The 24125-nt window shown below is 36.4% G+C and overlaps 1 protein-coding gene across 6 annotated transcripts in view; it reads right to left on the bottom strand.

The window, feature by feature from the left end:
• Nucleotides 1–9973: 9973 nt before the first annotated feature.
• The window catches only part of LOC119772065 (NMDA receptor synaptonuclear signaling and neuronal migration factor), a 69601-nt gene continuing 55449 nt past the window's right edge, over nucleotides 9974–24125 (bottom strand). For 5 of the 6 annotated variants that reach the window (XM_038268343.1, XM_038268345.1, XM_038268342.1 and 2 more), the window contains 2 exons: nucleotides 12644–12719; nucleotides 10153–10250 (listed from right to left, as the gene is read on the bottom strand). In XM_038268343.1, coding sequence (XP_038124271.1) covers nucleotides 10153–10250; nucleotides 12644–12719 — 174 coding nt within the window. Of the gene's footprint in view, nucleotides 10251–12643; nucleotides 12720–24125 lie in introns of all 6 variants that reach the window. The other variant, XM_038268341.1, reaches the window with a different exon arrangement.

Genomic DNA, 24125 nt, shown 5'->3' with positions numbered 1-24125 from the left:
TTGAAGTCCAGTGTAAAGTTTCCACAGTCAGTGATGGTTTGGGGTGCCATGTCATCTGCTGGTGTTGGTCCATTGTGTTTTCTGAGGTCCAGGGTCAACGCAGCCACATACCAGGAAGTTTTAGAGCACTTCATGCTTCCTGCAGCTGACCAACTTTTTGGAGATGCAGATTTCATTTTCCAACAGGACTTGGCACCTGCACACAGTGCCAAAGCTACCAGTACCTGGTTGAAGGACCATGGTATCCCTGTTCTTAATTGGCCAGCAAACTCTCCTGACCTTAACCCCATAGAAAATCTATGGGGTATTGTGAAGAAGAAGATGCAATACACCAGACCCAACAATTCAGAAGAGCTAAAAGCCACTATTAGAGCAACCTGGGCTATCATAACACCTGAGCAGTGCCACAGACTGATCGACTCCATGCCACGCCGCATTGCTGCAGTAATACAGGCCAAAGGAGGCCCAACTAAATACTGAGTGCTGTACATGCTCATACTTTTCATGTTCATACTTTTCAGTTGGCCAACATTTCTATAAATCCTTTGTTTTTATTGGTCTTCAGTAATATTCTAATTTTCTGATATGATGAATTTGAGATTTTCATTTGTTGTCATTTGTAATCATCAAAATTAAACAAAATAAACATCTGAAATATATGAGTTTGTATGTAATGTATGAATATAATATACAAGTTTCACTTTTTAAATGGAATTACTGAAATCAATCTACTTTTTCATGATATTCTAATTTTATGACCAGCACCTGTATATCATCACTGTGGCATTTCACGTTTTACAATATTCCCACAGCAGGTTTGCAGTTCTTATAGTTGGCCACAAGTGGTCGCTGTTTACCTGGATGTTTATGAACCTTCTGAACCTCAGTGTGTCATTTCACACTTATTATTTATCAAAATACTTAGTTATTTATCAAAATAACAGTAAATCAATTTTTGAGTTTGAAAAATAACAAATTGCTATTCTATCCCATGGTTTATGTAAGTAAATTTCATATGCAAACATTTTTATGAGGTAGGATTTTAAATCTAGTTCAAACAGGAAGTAAAATCATTTAAAGGAACAGAAATGGAGAACCCCTATAAGCTTTCCTTAATCCAGAAAGCCTTCTTTGTTAGGATCATAGTCATTTACATAATGCTTATCTCCCAATGCCATCTTGCATTGGGAGTTATATCATATATAATTAAATTATAAAAGAAAAAAAAAAAGCTACAAATGCTGAAGTGTGAAATCTCAGGGATGCCAGAGTTCCTGTATTATTTTAGGCTCTGTTTGCTTTTCTGCTACACTGAACAGATTGAAGGGCCAATAAAATGGAAATAAAAGTTATGCATTTGGTGTGACATTTAATTCCTTTAAAACTACGTGCACTGATTTGGCAATATCAATAGGAGGTGAATTGAATTAGATTTTCATCATGCTGGACTTCAAACGACGGGAAACTGCCTGCGAATATCAGAGCATCTTAAAAGCTGATGGGGTGAAAGCAGGAAAAATGAGAGACTGCGTAGAAATTTGTGAAAGTTGAACAAAGACTAAAATAAATGGTGACCTAATCAGGGAATTCTCACCCCATGAACCCCAACAATGGAGATGTGAGCACACGTTTTTGTCTGCTTTGTGAAATTACACCATAGGTGGAAGGCCAAACTGTAGAGGAAGTGTGATGGTTTGGGACATCTTTTGCTTAAAGACTTTGGCCTCTGCCCTACATGTGTAGGGTATTGTAACACATAATGCTTATTGTTGTTTCCTACACTTTTTCCTTAATGTTATGCCTGACTGGAGTATATTGAATGTATTAATTTAGCAATTTGACACAGAAAAATATGAACATTAAAATAAAGAGGTGAACATATCTTAAACACAATGTGTGGCTGACACCTGCTGTATATTGCTGACTGCAGATGTTCACCATAGAAGGAGCTGTTTGAAATCAGCACAGAGGCAGCTTTAGGTCCTGCACAGCACTGTGTGAAGTTCTCCCCCACTGGGGCACACGAGGAATCTCGAAAACTGCACATCAGCAAGTGAGAAACGCTGATCCTATCAGAATCAAACCCTTAACTCTCCATACCTGGTAAATTGTTTTCCAGTTGGGAAGGAAGAAAAAAGAAAAGCGGGGGAAAATGAAGCAGCCAACGCTAGCCTTGATCATTATCCTGTAAAATGCAGGTAAAACTTTCAATCTTGTTTATGTGTCCTTTTAGTATAAGTGTCCTTGTAGTTTAAGTTGTGTTAAAACTGCTGTTTTACACTCTGTCAATTTGTGTCAAACACTGAGGTAAGCAGTTTTTCTCCAACTTTACTGCTTTACCAGAGTTACATTGAAATAAGGTACATATTGCTTAAGTTAGTATATTTTGTTTCCTAAAGCTTTCCCACTATTATTTCAGATAACAATATCTTTGAATTTCACGCCCAGTAAAACTACCACCAGAAACAGCAGGTAAAATAAGTGCAGCATATAATGGTCTTGGTTCTGTTAGGTTTTCTTTGAGTTTTAAGTTTCACGTTGATCCATGTTTTTGTTTTCTAGCATTATTGGTTTAATTCCTATTTTGTGGTGTTTTCTGGATATATTTGAGTTCTTAGGTTTTTCTTGCTTGCCCTCTTGTGTTGGTCCTTTTCACTAGCTCCTTCTAGAAACCTCTGTTCACACCTGCTCCCAATCAGCTCGTTAGTCCTCTCTTTGTTTAGTCTCCCACATATACTCTTCCTGTGCACTTCCTCAGTGCTGGTTCCTCGCCTTTCCCTGGCTCTTCATGTATGTTTTCCCCCGATGTCTCCATGGTTCTGGTTTTTCTGTACTTTTTATGTTGGATTTTTGGATTCCTGCCCCTTTTGCCTGTGAGTAATTTCATTAAATCTTCAAAAGTTACCTATGCTTTTGAAATAAAGTTATCACCCAGTCTTAGTTACAACCCAAGTAATCCATTCACACACAAAAGCTAAAAAGAAGGTTATGCGTTATAACGTGAGAAAATTGGGTGGGGTAATTGAACACACTTAATGTTTAAGATTCACTGTATAAAAGCCTTTATTAGAAAGGTCAGCAACTGTCGGTGCACTGTTTTTGGGGTGATGTGTAATCCATCTCATCCTCCAACATTACAGCATCCAAACTGTTTAATTTTTCTCTCAGATTCTGTCCTCTCGGTAGCCTGTCCAAATGCTGTGCAGTGAACTTTAAACATGCTTCAGTATGATTTGTCTTCAGAAATTGGCCTTGCATGGTAAATACAGAATATGGCTGTTTTCCCTTAAACCTGGTAACACCATCTCCGTCTGAAGCTTTCATTGGTTCTTGGAAAACTGTTCTGATAATTAATTTCACTCTATTAAAAATCTTGCCAGGTGTTCTGCTGGTTAAAGACGGTTTATGGTCCAATGATTTTCTTTACATTTACATCCCCACCAAATCTCACTAGAAGATTTGGAAGTTTGGAAATCCCTCTGTAACCAATCAGCCATCAGAATGTTCTATGTAGTAAGGCTGTAGGGATATTAAGAAAGTTATTTGCTTTTACCTATTATTGGGGGTTCATTGTGTGTCACATTAGCAATGACTCATCTTTTTATAGACCTGGGTTTGGACTGAACCTTCTGATACCAATTAGTACTGATGAGACGCAGGATGGCTGTCTGATAGCTGATAGATTTAAACGGGTGTCTTGCTTTTCACCATCTTTCTCCACTTTATGTGTTTGAAACTTTTTCCTTATACATTTTACATTTGTTCGGATAACTGAATTTCTAAGCTTATTTTAGATTTTTAAATGTATGGATTACTTTGGTTATCAAGAACATTTAGTAAAATTTAATGTCAGTTCGACTTTTAGATGTTTACTTTGAAAATGCTGTATTTGGAGGAAATAAACACTACAATGCAAAAACCCTGCAGGTAATGTAACCTCTACTGTAACCATAGATGAAATTATATTTCAGAAATGGGGGGGGGGCGCAAGTATTTTCTAATATAACTAACTTGAGGTTGTTTGATGCGTTCATGGCGCATCAAATGTTTGGAAAGTGAGCTTCTTAGGAGTGACAGCGGTGACAAATCACACAAGAAAAGACTATGGGCTAATCAGGAGCCCACAGGCTGAACTCAGGGAAGCAGGCTTCATCTTGAGCTGGAGTTTTTCTGCTTGGTCCTAGTGCGCGAAAAATGTCTGTGTACTGTAGCGTAACATTGTTTTAGGACAGTAAAAAGTGCAGGGGACCAAAACAGATGTTTGAAAAAGTGCAAGGGACATGTCCCACCTGTTCTTCCCCAAAATTACACCCATGACTGTAACTGTCACCTTGCTTTATGTTTGAAGCAAATGGGAGCATGAAGGGGAATCATTTCTCACTTTTAGTGTTCTACAAGACAATAGTGACATGATGTGGATGTCATAGTTTCCAACAGCTTCTTTAAAGCTCGATTCAAGACATCAAGTTAGCTGCTTATGATAAGAACACATCCCTGGTAAAGATGAGCAAAAAACCCTGTCAAATATATAATTTCTTATTGCTGTAGCATAGTACTGACAGAAAATGGGAGAAACAATAATTTCCCTTTTAAATAAATTAATACAAATTTGACTGTTCAAAATGAAGGGTCGAAATCAAAGCCCTTTCTTACTTTGTGAATACTTTACTTTTTTGATTGCACCAACTCTGTTCCTTTTACACAATATAATCTACTCGCCAAAATGTGGAAGGGCCCCAAAAAACATGCATCTAAACCTGCATAGCTGTAAGTTGACAAACGATGCCTGGATGCTTAACTGTTCATTTTTTATATTACATCTTTGCAGATAAACAATAGTTCCAGTCAATCAAGAACCAGTATACATATTATGAGATTTCATTAACTTTAGTTGGGAATTGCCAATAATTTTCTGTCCCCTAATTTGGACATAATGTGTTAGTGGCTATATTTTACCCACATATATTACATTTATAGTGATGTTTATGCCTACAATCTTGCAAGTACCACAACAGCTGTAACATTTCCTGCATTAAAAAAGCAAAAACACTTTAGTTCTCACAGCAGCTCAGTTTTTTAAGCACATAATTTTCAATGAGTTGATGCAATCAACTGGTTTTCCTTAGATAGAAAACTTTAAATCAGTTTGACTGTATGATCTGATTCAATCGTAAAGTGCCTTGAGATGACGTGTGTTGTGAATTGAATTATGTTTTTCCTATTTTGAAGAGTGGAAGAAGGAAATGGGGCTTTGTGTAACGACACGTTCATGCTGTAGTTGAATAATAATTATGGAAGAGAGACAATAAGTATAAAAAAGAATTATGTAGTTATATTTATCTTCAAAGAATTGTTTGGGTGTCAGTAATGGGCTCTATGCACAGCTCCACTACTTCCTGAATTTAAGGCAGCTCCTTTGTTTCCTGTCTTTCATTACTGGACGAACTGATTAATCCAGGTGTGTCTGGCCAGTTACTTAGGTCATACACACCTGGATTAATCAGTGCATCCAATCATGAAAGACAGGAAACAAAGGAGCTGCATTAAATTCAGGAAGTAGTGGAGCTGTGCATAGAGCCTATTGTGGCCCTAAGGAAGGCTCTATATGACCATTGTTGACCAAAAAAAGCAAACAACAGGAAATTGAACTCATTATAATCTTTAATTAGATTTCCAGATAATCACCTTCGTTTTTTTCTTGCTACTGATAGAAACATAAACAAATCTCTCTGGAACTCCTGAGTCACGATGCCCCTCACCTTATCCTTCCAAATTAACTTAACAGAATCCTGAATGAGTAAGAGATTTCCCACAGAACTGATAATAGATTTTCTTTTCTCTAAAGCACTTTTTTTTTACCAAAATAACCCATGGCTGCCGTGTTTCTGATGCGAAAAACTATACGCCAGTGAAAGCTCTGAAAAATAATCCCATTAAAAGCCAGCAGCTGTTAAGGGCAACTTCTTGGAGAATTTGGCAGCTCAGTGCTTTTGCTGGAATTAAAATGGCTCTGTGAGATGACAGGTTGTGTAACTGCTGAATTTTAAATCTGTAGTGAAAACATATTGCGTGACTCGGGCTGAGAGAGAGGAAAGGAGAGCACTTGGCTGTTCCAGAGAAACGGGCCAGCAGGGTAATGTCACACACACAGCAAACACATATGAAATAATAATAAAAGAAGATTTACAGAATTATGAACCAAAAAAAAAAATCAATACATTTATAAATTCTGACAAATCCACACATATTGACAGAAAAGTATGTAAATCTGAAATGCAGACAGCATTGTCTTATTTAAAGCCAAGACTCCAGTCAGTGAGACTCTTCATGACCAGTTGACTTTCTTCAACCACTTGTCTAGTCTGATTTGAATCTTTTCACATTTCCACTCATTACATTTTCTAGACCTGCTGGTTATTTTGCCTCTGCTCTGAATGGATAAGCTCTGTTCCATGACCTTTAAAAAATATTTACTTAAACCTTGTTTTAAACATTTTGACAGCAAAATGACATATTACATAAAATATATTAGAATTCATATTTTGCTTTGATAATGCCCAAAAACTAAAGGCAGCTGACAGTCATTTTAGGGATTTGATTTCATTTGTTTCCGTCCACCAAATATAACAGTTTCCAGTTTATAAGTTGAAATCTACTGGAGCTTAGAGACAGAAAAATAAGTAACACATATGTAGGAATTTAGGCCCAAATTCTGACAGATAAGCTTCCTAAACATTTTATTCAAACCTGCCATAGAAAGTCCTCTATATTATTTATTGAAAATGCTAATTTTCCCATTGTTGAAACTTTCCAACTGCAGTGCGGCTACAACTGTTCGCTCTAACAATGATGTATTGAAAGGCTTATTATAAATTAATCTTTAATTTTCTAGTATGATCTTAGATTTCAGATGATTGAAACGAAGAACCAGCAGTACATTAGTACTGGTGAAAAAAACATGACAAAGTAATAATTGCCCACTTTAAAACATAAACATGGAAGTTTAGATTCTATTAGGAATTGTAATTGGAGCTCTCTGGTTTGGTAAAATAAGACTAAGATTTAATTTTTCAAGAATGGCATAAAATAAGGTACATTTTTTTGTCTTCCAAAAGGTTCAAGTTATTCTTAGAAGGCTTAAAAGATTTTGAATAGGAATCTGTTTTCCTCTGCAAAAAACCTCAAAAAAATTGTTTCTAAAGGTTATGGGACTGTAATGAAAGATGATTTTTATTTTAAGGATCTGGACCAGAAGTGCCAATAAATCAAAAAGCGCCATATGTGACTCGGTAACAATAAGAATTAAATTCCAACAATGTTCTCTGGAAAGAAAAAAAAAAAAGCTCCCACAGCGGAGGGGGTATATTGTAAAAACACAATAAAAATTTCAAATTTCTAGATTTTTACAAAATATTTGGGTCTCAAAAGTGCAGCTACCTTTCTGTCAGATGTGACTGCTTTTAAATTGGTCTAATTAACCAATCAGTGAATATACCGTTATCATTGTCTCTCTATTACAGAGATATTCTTGGGCAGCCACACACAACTGATGTTGTCACAAATGAATATGAATGAATTTGATATCTAAAGCTATTGCTGAAATGACATCTGTGTTCTTTCCGTCAGAGATCTTTCCCTGAGCCTCAGCTGGTATCTGAACCACGTTTCCTCAAGCAGCTGGGCTCATGAAAAGCACACCAACTGAATAATATATAGGCAGCTATATCTGTGCCATTCTAACTTTGTCTCTAAATGTATTTTGTTCCCAGCCCTAACATGTTTGTTTGCACCTGAGGGCAGAGCATACTTACCCTGAAATCCCACATACTCCGTCAGCGCTCCGCTCCGCTCCGCCCCGCTGCGCTCCAGACCGCCTGCGTAAAGCAAAGCCTACAGCCGCCGCTGTGGTCCCGTCCGCTCCGCTCTGAGTTCCTGGGAGATCGTAGAGGGCATGCGCGAGATGAACCAGGGTTTCCGATATATTATATCGCTATTAATTTGCGTGAAACTGATCATAAAGCCGTATGTTCGGAAACGAAGCTCGAGGCGGAGAAAAAGCTAGAGAATATATATATACGTATATTTATGTGTGTGTGTGTTTACATACATACAGGAGTCATGGAACTCTGCTTACAGCTCCTTCATATTTCATGTACACCAATAACTTGTGTACATGGTTCTTGTTGATGGCATTAAAATCATTTCTAATAGCATTAAAATAGCATTAAATTAGAGTCACTCACTCCTGTATGAACCCCGTGAGCGCTTAATTTAATATGACATATTAAAAAAATCCCACCATCATCCAGCATATGTTCAGTTTTCTGCCCAAATATATAAATATATATTTGTAGATTTTTGTAACGGGGATAAGGATAATTCAAAACTGCTTTTTTTAAATTAACCTGTTCTCTACTCCCAAACTCCTCTCTTTTCATTCTTGTAAGTTTCTTTTGAATGGATTTGATTAAAGTTTAAGTCCCTCGGTATAAAATAAATATTTTGATGGAGATGAGAAATCTGCTTCCTGGTTGGTGAATAACCAATAGTTTGGATCCAATCATTTAAATAAACGGTGTTAGATTTTTTTTAACATATATATAATTTATAATATATAATTTCTATAATTTCTAGTCACCGATCTGTTGCTGCTATATTTTAATTTGACGAACCGGAATTTGTCGATGTTCTTTTTCCTGTTTGGTGCGATTGCAATTGCGGATCTTGACCTGGCCGGACCGGAGCGGAGCAAAAAATAGCTCGGCTCCGTAATTTGTCGGTGACGGACGGAGAAGACGTACGTGGACGGAGACGTGCGGAGGAGTAGCGGTGGATGTGGAACAGCTCTCATTGATTTCCATGAAAGACAAGCGCTTCGCACGACGTACGTCAGCGGGGCGGAGCGGAGCGGAGCGCTGACGGAGTATGTGGAATCTGGGGGTGAGTCTGTCTGAAACAGCTTGAATTGATCCACTCCTCTAAGAAAGCATTTTTCTGGTCTTTAAAAAAAATAAAAAGTTTACACCCATCAGGCATACATCTGCTTACAGCTCCCTACTCTGGTCGTCACTATGAGCTAAGAGAAACCAAGAGTATATTTAGCAGAAAAGGGTAGCAGATTTTGTCACGACTGATCCCTCTGCACAAAAAAACAAAAAAAAAAAACAAATCATTGATCATTAGGGAAACTCCTCTTCATTTGTAGGAGCCCTTGGATGGCTGTTACATCCTTTGACATCATGAATCACACCAGACTGTCATCCTTTGTGGATAGACATGACCAAGGGATATTTATGGCAATGCTGGCGATTAATTCTTTTTGCTTAAAGGAGACTAAAGATAATATGCACACTTTTTTTCTTTTTTAAATTTAAAACACACTCAAAACATTTTTTTCCCCACACAAAACATTCATAATCCCACATATATCCAAAAAAGATAATACATTCATTCAAAGCGATGGTGCTGAATATCTTAATGTTATAGAATAAAGAGATTCATTAAATGGATGGCAAAAACCTGAGTTATTTCAACGGATTTCCATATGAAAATGCACAACAATGCACAATGAAATAAAATCATGATCCAATACAGAGTATTATTTGCATGGCTAAGGCTATACTACTATATCCATGTGAACTATACACACTTTAACATCACCTGTGTATATGATGTCATATGTATGGGCGAGTCTGATGGTCAAAACACAGAACCACATTAGGACAGGATGAGTTACAGCAATTAATCTGAAGCACATCGGCCCCATAAAGCAGGTCATTGCAACAACAGGGCGACAAAAAACGTATATTTACATATTTTTAATCATTTGTTAATATTTTTGAAACTCTACAGTTAAAAAAAAAACAAGATTAGACAAGTTTGATATGGATAGTTCAGTTTTTAGGGGGGTTACCCCTCATTTTTTGTCATATATAGAAACCTTTTCACATTTCCTCTGGTGTTCTACAACCCGCTGTTCCAGGCTTTTTCAGCATGAAAGAAGATGATTTTTATTTATGAATTTTTTTTTTTTTTTCAGCTGATGACCCAACCTTGACAGTTAGGGCATGTTTAGTCACTGGGTCATCAGTTTCAACAGTGTCCGCTTGGCACTGCTGGGCCACCTATGAACTCTTTGCTTGGGTGTCTTTGTCACAAAAGGTCCTCGTAGTCCAAGAGTTTAGAGTGTTGGCGAGTCTTCCAAAGGCGGTAGAGACGAAAATCAAAGTACATCTCAATCATCTCTTTGCCTTAAATGGAGAATGAGAAAAAGTTGATATAAAGTAAGTTATATTCATCAAACAAACAAAAAAAATTACAAAAACAAAGCGTTAATCATTATTTATATTCCAGAGTAGATTGAATCGGCAAAATGGTGTTTGTGCAGATGCAGGGAGTTTTTCCTCTGCACTGTCTCTACAAGCATGCTTAGTGTGAGGGATTGCATTCGATTCAATGATGCAATCAACTGGTTTCCCTTAGACTGAAAACTTTGAACCAATTGACTGTATGATCTGGTGAACTGTTAAGTGCCTTAACAGGACACTTTGTGAATTGGCGCTATATAAATAAACTGAATTGAATTTAAAAGCCTCTCCTGTTGACGACTGGTCACTAAAGTGACCAAAAATGGTTCTCTATAGAAAGTAGTTCTGAGAAAAATGGACTGTAATAGAGTGGCGAAGGACTGTACTTAGACATATGTACTGACATATAATAAACCTTTTTCTAAACAGTCGCTAGCAGGGCTGTAGCGATACACTAATCTCACCATACGATATGATACGTGATATTTAGCGCACAATATGGTATATATCACGGTATTCAGACAACGATATGATTTGACATAATCCACTACACTTACATAATTCCTGACAGATTTAAAGGGGACACAGTGGTTTAAATGACATCTTCTGGATATATTTACTTAGATTGAATTAACTGAACTAAAAACATCAGTTAGATAGTATATGTCTAACTGGACAGAGAGCCTGCCGCTTGCAAATGCTGGACAAAATGAATCACAGACGTGTAGAGAAAACTTGTTTCATTTATTGTAACAGTTGAAACTGTAGCTTACAAGCCTTTGAAGTAGTAGTATTAAAACTACTGTAGCAAGTGAATTAAAAAGTGCAGCAACAGGTACTGAACATATGAGGTAGCCAGTCTACCTACCAGTTAAGTAGACAGTACCATGGCTTCTCCAAAACGTCTGAACTGTAAAGTGCCTTGAGAGGACATGTGTTGTAAATTGGCGCTATATAAATAAACTGAATTGAAAACATCCAATAATTCAAATCAATAAAAGAACATTTAAACATTTAATTTAGTAAATGGAAACATGTGGGAACAACCACCATCAATGTCCAGTATGGATTTTTTTGGGTCACATCGCAGCTTCTTTGGGTCTTCCGTTAACGTGACGGTGTCTGGGTGATGGCGTTTTAGGTGGGCTTGTAGGTTGGTGGTGTTTCCCGAATATTTTAAGTTTGTGACACAGCCATACTGGATGGCTTTTTGTTTAAGTTCTCACTTCTCTATGTCTTTTAAAACCAAAATGTTCCCACATATCGACTTTTAAATAGAAGTTGGTGGATTTATATTTTCTGCGATTTTCTTGCTTAGGCTGTAATGGTAGATATTGCATATGTGTTAAAGTATCCAGGAAAAAAAAAAAAAAAGTAGCTCTACAGTGACACTAGCAGCCGGCTGACCAAATTACTCTTCGAATGGGGATGAACACAGAGGATGTGAAGGTCACCTATGTATCGATACTTGCAGCTTAAAAATCGATACTACTTGGAAAACATTATTGCAAAGTAGATAAAATTGCCCAGCCCTAGTATCTTGACAAAATATCTTGGATCCGTGGAATTGATCCTTGTGTGCATGAAAACTATGACCTGTAGCCATTTCCAGAAGTTTATTTTGTTTTCTATCTCCTCCATGAAGTTGGTTTTTGTACTACTAAACTCCTGGACAAAGCAACTTTGGCTGGTTCCTGGATCTCAAAACTGTTCATTTTAAAGAGAAAATTGTCGTCGTTTAAGGGGTATGTAAAGAACACACCTTTAGAAAATGAGCTTTAATTTTTTAATCTTGCACATCTTGTATATAAGAGTTTCTCTTACAGTAAAATAATATTATTTACGGAAATGACTTCTTTTCTGCAGTAAATATGTGAAAGACTTGCATTAACTGTATTTATGTTGGGCCTGATTGAATTGATCACATTAACCAGTTTATTATCTAATTTTTAATAATTATATCTATAGAAGCTCAAGTGGATTTACCATGGGTTGGCATTTCTTTTCTATAATTTGCTTTTTATTACCCTGCATTGATAGTAACTGATTAGTATATATATAAGATAACAGGCAGGTTTTTTACATCTAAAGGAAAAGAAAGGTGATAAAGGAGTTAATTGGATATTCATGAAGAAAATAAGGACATTGAAAAGTGGATATAATGCTGTAAATATAAAGGGAAACATCTGTTTTGTAAATTCCTCCTTCTGAGCTGTCAGTGCTGGACAGATGGCATGTGTGAACATCATCCTGTAAGTATTGGCTGTAGCATGTGGACGTCAGTTCCTGTGTCCGTCTCTGACACTGAGAGTGTTAGGGTGTGTTCCTGGTCCTACCCTGGGCAGATAGCTCCAGCGGTGACTCGAACTCAACAGAATATGGCCTCATCAGATTCTTCAGTTTCTGGAACAGCTGTTTGGCAGAGATAAGAAAGTAAAGCGGCAATTAATCCTTCTCTTGTAACGAGGGAGCTAGCCTGTTCAGCAGCACACACCAAACATAAACTCATAAATTCAGCTTGTTAAAGTCTAATAGACCCAACTGTCTGTGCAGGTCACAAGAAAGACATAAAACGGAAGGGTGTTAGCTTGCATTCCTGGTTTTTATTTTGACGCCTCTTTTACAGTCATCATATATTTGCAAAGGTTTTACAGTATGTGAATATAAGGAAAATCTTAAATAGAAATTGTGGAAAACATCAAAGCCAGCATAATAAACAACCCAGTCTCATGGGAAAATGTACCCCCACTACGTTGGTCCACACTGCAAAACGTAGTGGAGGTACATTAATGGCCATTTTTTTGTGGTACTGTTACGTTTCTTCTGCCTATACGCTTTCTATTGTTTTACGTCCTAGTCAAGTGACTTTCAAGATTCCAGCTGGGAGAAGAAAAAAAATATATATATGGCCGACATTCGCTCATTTTTGTGTGGAAAGATTAATGACTTGAGTTTGTTTTTGCATTAAAATGAGTTTTGATTACATTTCTAGTGAGAAATGTATAGTTTGTTGGCAGAATATTTACTCAGGGAATGTACATATTCACTTGCTTGTTCGTTTCTTGCAAAGATTTTTCAAGATAATGTGAAACTGTAACATTTTGGTATAAAAATGGCTGAGATTTCTCTAACTTTTAGTGGGAAAATCAATAGTCAATAGTTTCTGCATTTAAATGGGTTTTGATTACATTTATAGCGAGAAGTGTAGGGTTTATTTACATAATATTTAGTTAGTGAACATACATAATCACCCGCTTGCTAGTTTTTGCTACGTTTTTCGGATCTCGTCAGGATTATGTGAAATTGCAACGTTTTGGCTGCTACCCATCGCCTAGCATTTAGCTGCCGCCCCGATTCAACATTGAATTCTTTGTGATTTAACTCCATCTGACGGATCAAACCCTCGCCACTGCGTGCGTTGCGTCTGAGGTTGATTTTCAGATCAATGCATTACGTCGTGGCATACGGGAGAAACTAATTAAACTAGTTTAAAAAAAGGATCATGGGTTAAGATCGGATGTGTTTTATTTGGAAATCTACCGGATCCTTTGTGCAATTAACTTCCTGTTTGGTGCGATCTCATTGATGGGTTTTGACCAGATTTTGACCAAAGAGGAACTAAAAAAAACAAAAAACAATTTGAATACACAACCAGCATATCTGGAATCAGTGACAGAGAGCGACTGGGACCAGAAGTTTATTAATTTCTCCCCACTGATTTCCATTCAAAATGTTTTCGATCCCACCGAGCTCTAGGGAAGGGGCGGGCATACCGCCACCTACTGTTCATGAGTGTGTAGCAACATTGTTTTACATCTATTAAATTCTATTTTTTTATTTTGTATTCTGAAGATAAATAAATAATGCTTTCCTTAATCTATAAATCTTTTATATTTCCTTTATTTCCCAATAATCCTTTAAGACTCCATTCTTGGCCTGTCCTCTTTTCAATTTCTTCCTTTCAGGTCAAGATGTTTTAAAGTTCATCAATACGTGTTCTGTATTTTCTATCTCTCCACATCCTTCACATTTATCATTATTTTTCCTCCCTATTAAGTATAAATTGTCATTTAAATAAGTATGACCTACTCTTAATCTGATCATTATTATTTCTTCCCTTCGGTTTCTCTCATTAATATTTCTATTTAATACTGACTTTTGTACTTTATATAACCTTCTTCCTTTTTATCTTCATTCCACTTTTTTTTTTTTTGCCATTTTTCAATTTCTTTCCTCTTAATAAATGATTTTCCTTCCCCTTTCCCTAAAGGAATTGTAATTGTTATTTGTCTACTTTTCATTCCACCTAACTTTCCATTAATTGGCTTGAAAACAGCACTTTGTAGGCACCCAGTTTCTCTAACAATGGCCCTTTTTGGGTTACCCTCCATGCATTGGGTGTCAGTTCAGTGGCAGTTCCAGAACATTTTCATAGGGTTGACCAGGCAGCACAATAATGTGCATGTGGCCAAAAAGTAATAGGGATCAAATTCTGTTCAGAGTCAAGCTATTGGGATCAGGCATCAGGTTCAATTTGCATATTTTCCTAGCCAAAACAAGGATTTGTTGGGCTACTGTAATTTTGAATTGAAAAACGTCCTGAATGGGAAGTCTTCAAACTTGAAAAACAAAGTCCAAAGTTTTTTTTTTTTGTTTGTTTGTTTTTTTTTTGGAATGATTATGACCTGGATGTCTAAGAATCTTCACCAGCTTATCAGGGAAATGAATGCCCACAATGTCTATATTCTCCAAAAGAGAATAACAGAACAGACCTTCATGAGGCCCTTGTTAAAGCTATGCATATATTTATGCATCTATGCTCTTCAAGTAACTTTCTGGTTCGACGCAACATTTACATTAAATGGGTTGAGAGGTTGTTCTTTACCAGTAAATACATAAAAGATTCCCAAATGACTGCCGATACAAACTCTCCCCTATAAAACCTAAAACTAATTCTTATAAGAGAGTAAAATCTGTATTAGTCTTCATTAAATGTAGCATATTGTTGTAAATAATCGATTGCTTTATTTTTGGTGTCAGCTTTTGGTCAATATGCTAACCTTAAAAGGTCAAAGTGGGAAAATGTAGTAGTAGTAGACAAATTAGCAATTAGAGGAGGCAATAACAATTACAATTCCTTTAGGGAAAGGGGAAGGAAAATCATTTATTAAGAGGAAAGAAATTGAAAAATGGCAAAAAAGGTGGAATGAAGATAAAAAAGGAAGAAGGTTATAAAAGTACAAAAGTCAGTATTAAATAGAAATATTAATGAGAGAAACCGAAGGGAAGAAATAATAGTGATCAGATTAAGAGTAGGTCATACGTATTTAAATGACAATTTATACTTAATAGGGAGGAAAAATAATGATAAATGTGAAGGATGTGGAGAGATAGAAAATATAGAACACGTATTGATGAACTTTAAAACATCTGGACCTGAAAGGAAGAAATTGAAAAGAGTTGAAAGGACAGGCCAAGAATGGAGTCTTAAAGGATTATTGGGAAATAAAGGAAATATAAAAGATATTTATAGATTAAGGAAAGCATTATTTATTTATCTTCAGAATACAAAATTAAAAAATAGAATTTAATAGATGTAAAACAATGTTGCTACACACTCATGAACAGTAGGTGGCGGTATGCCCGCCCCTTCCCTAGAGCTCGGTGGGATCGAAAACATTTTGAATGGAAATCAGTGGGGAGAAATTAATAAACTTCTGGTCCCAGTCGCTCTCTGTCACCGATTCCAGATATGCTGGTTGTGTATTCAAATTGTTTTTTGTTTTTTTTAGTTCCTCTTTGGTCAAAATCTGGTCAAAATCCATCAATGAGATCGCACCAAACAGGAAGTTAATTGCACAAAGGATCCGGTAGATTTCCAAATAAAACACATCCGATCTTAACCCATGATCCTTTTTTTAACTAGTTTAATTAGTTTCTCCCGTATGCCACGACGTAATGCATTGATCTGAAAATCAACCTCAGACGCAACGCACGCAGTGGCGAGGGTTTGATCCGTCAGATGGAGTTAAATCACAAAGAATTCAATGTTGAATCGGGGCGGCAGCTAAATGCTAGGCGATGAGTAGCAGCCAAAACGTTGCAATTTCACATAATCCTGACGAGATCCGAAAAAACGTAGCAAAAACTAGCAAGCGGGTGATTATGTATGTTCACTAAGTAAATATTATGTAAATAAACCCTACACTTCTCGCTATAAATGTAATCAAAACCCATTTAAATGCAGAAACTGATTGAAATTATTGATTTTCCCACTAAAAGTTAGAGAAATCTCAGCCATGTTTATACCAAAACGTTACAGTTTCACATTATCTTGAAAAATCTTTGCAAGAAACGAACAAGCAAGTGAATATGTACATTCCCTGAGTAAATATTCTGGCAACAAACTATACATTTCTCACTAGAAATTTAATCAAAACTCATTTTAATGCAAAAACAAACTCAAGTTATTAATCTTTCCACAAAAAAATGAGCGAATGTCGGCCATCTATATATATTTTTTTCTTCTCCCAGCTGGAATCTTGAAAGTCACGTGACTAGGACGTAAAACAATAGAAAGCGTATAGGCAGAAGAAACGTAACAGTACCACAAAAAAATGGCCATTAATGTACCTCCACTACGTTTTGCAGTGTGGACCAACGTAGTGGGGGTACATTTTCCCATGAGACTGGGTTGTAATAAATGCTACAACTAAATATTCACTATGCTTCGCTTAGCAATAAAAACTGGTTGCTGATTGAGTTGCTTTTCTTGATCTTACCATCCTCAAGTGTGGCAGCATAATGTAATATTTCTTAAAAACCCATACTTAGAGAAATAAGAAACAGAAGACGGAATGCACAAAAAACAAAAAAAAAAAATGAGGGATATTTGGCTATAGCTCATAAAACTTGAACTGAGGCTTTTCAGAAGTCCATCTTAATGATGTCATCACCTAATTTGTATAAATTTATGTTGGGGCATAAAATAATTATGTTGCAAAATGTACAGGTGCTGGTCATAAAATTAGAATATCATGAAAAAGTAGATTGATTTCAGTAATTCCATTTAAAAAGTGAAACTTGTATATTATATTCATACATTACATACAAACTCATATATTTCAGATGTTTATTTTGTTTAATTTTGATGATTACAAATGACAACAAATGAAAATCTCAAATTCATCATATCAGAAAATTAGAATATTGTGAAAAGGTTCAAAATTGATGGCCCCTGGTGCCACACTCTAATCAGCTAATTAACTCAAACCACCTGCAAAAGCCTTTAAATTGTCTTTCAGTCTAGTTCTATAGGCTACACAATCATGGGGAAGACTGCTGACTTGACAGTTGTCCAAAAGACGACCATCGACACCTTGCACAAGGAGGGCAAGACACAAAAGGTCATCGCTAAAGAGGCTGGCTGTTCACAGAGCTCAGTGTCCAAGCACATTAATAGAGAGGCGAAGGGAAGGAAAAGATGTGGTCGAAAAAAGTGTACAAGCAAGAGAGATAACCGCACCCTGGAGAGGATTGTGAAACAAAACCCATTCAAAAATGTGGGGGAGATTCACAAAGAGTGGACTGCAGCTGGAGCGAGTGCTTCAAGAACCACCACACACAGACGTATGAAAGACATGGGTTTCTGCTGTCGCATTCCTTGTGTCAAGCCACTCTTGAACCACAGACAGCGTCAGAAGCGTCTTGCCTGGGCTAAAGAGAAACAGGACTGGACTGCTGGTGAGTGGTCCAAAGTCATGTTCTCTGATGAAAGTAAATTTAGCATTTCCTTTGGAAATCAAGGTCCCAGAGTCTGGAGGAAAAGAAGAGAGGCACTTCATCCACGTTGCTTGAAGTCCAGTGTAAAGTTTCCACAGTCAGTGATGGTTTGGGGTGCCATGTCATCTGCTGGTGTTGGTCCATTGTGTTTTCTGAGGTCCAGGGTAAACGCAGCCACATACCAGGAAGTTTTAGAGCACTTCATGCTTCCTGCAGCTGACCAACTTTTTGGAGATGCAGATTTCATTTTCCAACAGGACTTGGCACCTGCACACAGTGCCAAAGCTACCAGTACCTGGTTGAAGGACCATGGTATCCCTGTTCTTAATTGGCCAGCAAACTCTCCTGACCTTAACCCCATAGAAAATCTATGGGGTATTGTGAAGAAGAAGATGCAATACACCAGACCCAACAATTCAGAAGAGCTAAAAGCCACTATTATAGCAACCTGGGCTATCATAACACCTGAGCAGTGCCACAGACTGATCGACTCCATGCCACGCCGCATTGCTGCAGTAATACAGGCCAAAGGAGGCCCAACTAAATACTGAGTGCTGTACATGCTCATACTTTTCATGTTCATACTTTTCAGTTGGCCAACATTTCTATAAATCCTTTGTTTTTATTGGTCTTCAGTAATATTCTAATTTTCTGATATGATGAATTTGAGATTTTCATTTGTTGTCATTTGTAATCATCAAAATTAAACAAAATAAACATCTGAAATATATGAGTTTGTATGTAATGTATGAATATAATATACAAGTTTCACTTTTTAAATGGAATTACTGAAATCAATCTACTTTTTCATGATATTCTAATTTTATGACCAGCACCTGTACAATAAATGAACAAAACACTAAATATGGTTAGAACAGATTTGCCTTATATGCGTCATAATTCCAACCTCTTCTACTTTATGGGGTCTTGTAACAGATAATGTAAAGCAGGGGTTCCTAAGTCCAGTCCTCAAGAGCTACTCTCCTGCAACTTTCATCAAATGAATGGCTCGTTACCATGCCTCTGCTGAGCTAAATGCAGGGATTGAGCCATTAGATTCAGGTGTGTTTGAGAAGAGATGCATTTAAAAGTTACAGGATGGTAGCTCTTGAGGACTGGACCTGAGCACCCCTGATGTAGAGGCCCTATGGCGGATTTACTTGTCTTACTAAATTAGATTTTAGTTTTAAGGTAATTCATTTCAAGGTTAGATTGTTAAGTATAACCTGCTTTTGAACTCTATAGGATCACACATTTATATACTGTATATATATACACACAAGCACCTCTATTAATATTATTCTTTAGCTCTGTTGAATATATTTTTTCCCTCAGATGTTCAGATTTCCCTTTAGCCTCTTAGAAGGTGGTATATATATATATATATATATATATAGTGTGTGTATATATATATATATATGCATGTATGTTTATATTTACTCTGTTTAAAATAGAAAGATAGGAGTAATATATGGGGTAAGAAGATAAACTCTCTCTGAACCTAGTCTTAAAAACAAAAGCTAATAAGGAGAAGAAATCCTTAAACGATGTGCACCTGAGATGGATGGCCAGCTTCCATTTTTGGATGTTTCTGGTTGCCAGCTTTGTTCATACTTGTGCAATCACCTTGCTATTTTTTGTGTTTAAATTAATTCTACTGAACAAAAAATTTAAAGATCTTTTTCTGACTTGCATAGAAGCTCCCTCTGTTTTGGTGAATTCCTCTCTAGCCAAACCACTTTCTAATACTTTCTAAAATTGCTCAGGTTTGCAACTATCTTTATTTGACACTTTCTACTTTTAGATAGGATGGTGTCTGCAGATTACAGAATAAATCACTTAAGTGCTCCTCTATGGTTCACACTTAATTTTATTCACTGAGATCATCTACAGGCTAGATTTGGTTTTTGGTGACCATCTTTAAGAAACCTGTTTTGGGCATTTTATACTTGGAGTGATTTGGTTTCTATGTTGGGTAAAATCAAACTGTTAATATTTGTTTAGATCTTTTTCTTTTAATGAGGATACATTTGCAGTGTTGGAGAAAAACTTTTGTTTTGGATAGATGTTCTTTGTTTGGAGTCTCAAAGAAACAGTAAAAGAAAATGCTCCATGTTAGATGAACAGCAGAGATTGTGGAAAGGCATAATTGAGTCAGCACAGCTTGTCTGCAGCACGAGGCAGCTGGAGGCTAAAAGTAAACCCAACTGAAGTCTGTTGTCTTGGGTAGCGTCTTGTTTGTTTTAATCTTTTATTGTCTTTTGTCATCAGAAGATACAGTTTAGTGCTTAAAAGAGCAAAACAAATAAGGAATTATTTGACAGTTTAAAAACAGGGAAACATCAGCCATCTACATCCACAGTTGGTACTATTCACTAAAGCAGCTCAGCTTCCCAAAAACTCTAAATAGAGCACAGCATTAGCAAATTACAATCAGGTAAAATTAGGAACATAATTAACATAAAAATTGTGCTTCAATAATGCAATTGTACATAAATTATTTTTTATATTTATATAGCTAGTATTCATAACTATCAGAAAAAAATTTACCTTACATTTTTTAACTTGTTTTATCTTTGTAGGGCTGTAACTATCAATTATTTTAGTAATCGATTAACTTATTGACCATTGATTAATCAATTAATGTTTCAGTGAATAAACAATTAGAAATGTACAAACATTTGGAATATAGCAAAAATCTATATTTCAATGAATTGCAACTGGCAAAATATGTAAAAAAATAACATATGTATATTTGTACATATTAAATTTTTATAAATGTTTATACTTTATATCTATGCAGTTTTGTCTTATTTACTGATGTAAGTGCGTGGTATGTGTACGGTTACTCTTGGTAACGATTACATTTTACGATTGCTGAAATCGTTGACAATTATTTCAATTATGTGATCAAATCAGATTTATAGTGATTATTTCAATAATCAAATAATCACTATTAATCCGATTTATCGTTTCAGTAACGTAATGACTGATATGAATACGGCGTGTTGCAAAAGTATTTGCAGTTTTTGTTACATTAGAGCCACCTCTTCTACTTCAACAGCTTTTACTGTGATTAGATGTTTCTGCATCTATCATGTTGTCCCCTCTGACCAACTTCCCTGTCCACTGTCAAAGGAAGCATCCTCATAGTCTAGTGCTGCAATCACCATGGTTTACTGATGTGATGGTGTGTTTAGGGTTATACGAGTTAGCTTCCATACCCCTTTGCATCTAAATTGTGGTTTCATCTGAGCAAATCCTTCTTCCACATGCTTAATTTGTCCTCACATGACTTGTGGTAAACTGGATGGCATTAAAACTTCCGTTCAACAGTCTTTCAGGTTTTGAGACGTGCAGAAAAATATTTGTTCTGTCAACAGATTTAGCAACATGAGCTGAGGATCTCTGTAACTCCTCTAGAGTTACTGTGGGTCACAAGGCAGGTTTTCTAATGATGTTCTCCTCGCCGTTTTAGTTTACATGGGCAGTTTTAAAGTTGTGCCACTCACTTATTTATGATTATTGATGGATTAGACAACAGCGTCAGAAATTCAAAACCCTACCTGTGGTCTGGCTGCTGCTTAATTGGTGTTCATGACACTTGTTTACTTTGTTCTCTGAGTAGAACGGCTGTATTTTTACACACAGTTGAAATCTATTTATTAGGTGACTTCTGAAAGCTACAGGCTAAACAAGATTTTTTTTAGAGGTGTCGGAGTAAAGGGGGATGAATAAATGGTTATGCCTCACTCCTATAGTATTTAATATTAAAGAAAATAGTAATTAAACATTTTTGCTCTACTGAAAGTTTTTTTTTTTTTTTTCTTGGTTGACTCAAAAATCCATAGAAATTTGTGTTTGTAAAGTGGTAAAATGTGAATACTATTCAGGGCACTGTCTAATACTTATTACTGTTTCATATGTAATTAAAATGGGTATGAAATGATCCACATTGGCATCTCTTTCCCAAATGTCCCACACAACATAACACGGTGACAGATCAGACAGAAAATTAGAGCAACGCATCAAAACAACATGATTCAAGATGCTCATCGCATGAATATTGTTTATTATTATCATTATTATTATTATTGGACAGATACAGTCTGCATATAAACAGATGCAAACAACTTTGACATTTTTCGAACCTCACCGAAACATTTGGAGGATTTCTCATCAAAATGTCTACATGAACCCACAATTCTTTTAAACTATAGGCCAATTTCTAAGCTTCCCTTTATCTCAGAAATGGTTGAGAAAGTGGTTTATGATAAACTGATGGCCTTTTTGGAAGAGCATTAGATTTTAGAGGTTTTCAGTCTGTTTTTTAAATGTTATATAGAATTGGTTCTTTTAAGGGTTTTTAAATGATATTTTTTTTGCTACAGATTCTGGTGACTGTGTGATTGTTGTACTTTTGGACTTCACTGCTGCTTTTGATACAGTCGACCACAAAATGTTACTTTCTCGTCTAGCACAGTGGGTTGGCATCAGGGATACGCCAAAGGATTGGTTTAAATCATATTTAGAAAACCAACCTCTCTGTGTCTCTCTTAGCAGTTATACTGTAAGTCTTCCACGGCTACCCTATTGTGTGGGGTGCCACAGGGCTCAGTTTTTGGCCCACTTCTCTTTGACCTTTAACTACTCCCCCTTAGCTCCATAATGATTAAGCATGGTGTCCATTTCCATTGTTATGCTGATGACAGCCAAATTTATATTCCCCTAAGCAAAAAAGAAGGGAACTCTATTACCTTGCTGTTAAATTGTCTTAAAGACCTGGATGGCCCTTAACTTCTTGAAATTCAACGAGAGTAAGACCGAGGTCAAGGTTTTTAGCGGCACATCTTGAGGTTCCCTTCACTGAGCTTGGTTCCTAGCCCACTTTAGGAAGTCGGTTATCACAAACCTTGGTGTCAAAATGGATACTGATCTTAAATTCGATAGCCAGATAAAGGCAGCAGTTTCTTTCAGTTAAGGCAGTTGGCCAAAATAAAGCCCATTCGCTCCAGAGATCTTTTAGAGACAGTAATCCATGCCTTTATGACTACCCGGCTGGATTACGGTAACGCTCTTTATTTGAGGGTTAGTGCTTCTAACATTGCTCAACTCAATAGAGTGCAGAGCACGGCAGCACGTCTCTTATCTGGCACACGTAAATATAAGAACTTTACCCCAATTTTAGCCTCATTACACTGGCTCCCTGTACATTTTAGGATTCATTTTGAAGTTCTTCTATTTGTTTTTAAGTCTCTCCATGGTCTTGCTCCATCTTATCTTTATGAGTTGCTGCACCTTTATGCACCCTCCCTTTCACTAAGGTCAGGCGATCAGCTGCTTCTTAAGATCCAAAAAATAAACGGAAGCTTAGGGGCGATCGTGCTTCTCTGTGGCAGCTCCAAAAATATGGAACGACCTTCCATTGCAAATTTAATTGTCTACTTCTTGGTCTGATCTTAAATGGCTCTTAAAAACTCCTCTCTTTGCCTTGGCTTTCTAAACTTTGTGAGATGTTGATTTTAGTCTGTGATACATTATTTTAAATTTCATTTCAATTTTATTGTAGATTTTAATTTTGTCTTTTATGCTTGTATGGTTTATTTAAGCCTACGTAACGGTGTTATGATGTTTCACTGTACAGCACTTAGGTCCTTTGAGGAATTTTAAAGTGCTTTATTAATAACATTGGTTTGGATTTTGTGTCCTTTTGGTTTCTGAATGATTTACTTCCCAAATGTGGATGAGAAACGATTCTCCACAGACAATATTTATTCATCTTCTACAAGCTGTCTTTACTTATGTCTTAAGCAGCACATTTTAAAGAGGATTTTATATCTTTATGAATCTGCTGTTGGCACAGCCTCTTAACAAAATCCTGGCTCTGAATGTGGCTGATATCAAAGCAACTCAGGGGATCGCTTGTAAACTGGTACAAATGATGAAATATGTGTCCAACAGGTGCAACAGTAAGTGAACTACGAATCATGAGGCTAAATACTGAATCATTTCAGAACCAGCAATATGTTTGATACC

The sequence above is a fragment of the Cyprinodon tularosa genome, unplaced genomic scaffold (genome assembly GCF_016077235.1).
Source record: "Cyprinodon tularosa strain WSP-4 unplaced genomic scaffold, ASM1607723v1 ctg7, whole genome shotgun sequence".
NCBI lineage: Eukaryota > Metazoa > Chordata > Actinopteri > Cyprinodontiformes > Cyprinodontidae > Cyprinodon > Cyprinodon tularosa.
The sequence above is the reverse complement of the archived record's forward strand: the minus strand, read 5'-3'. Positions and strand labels throughout refer to the sequence as shown.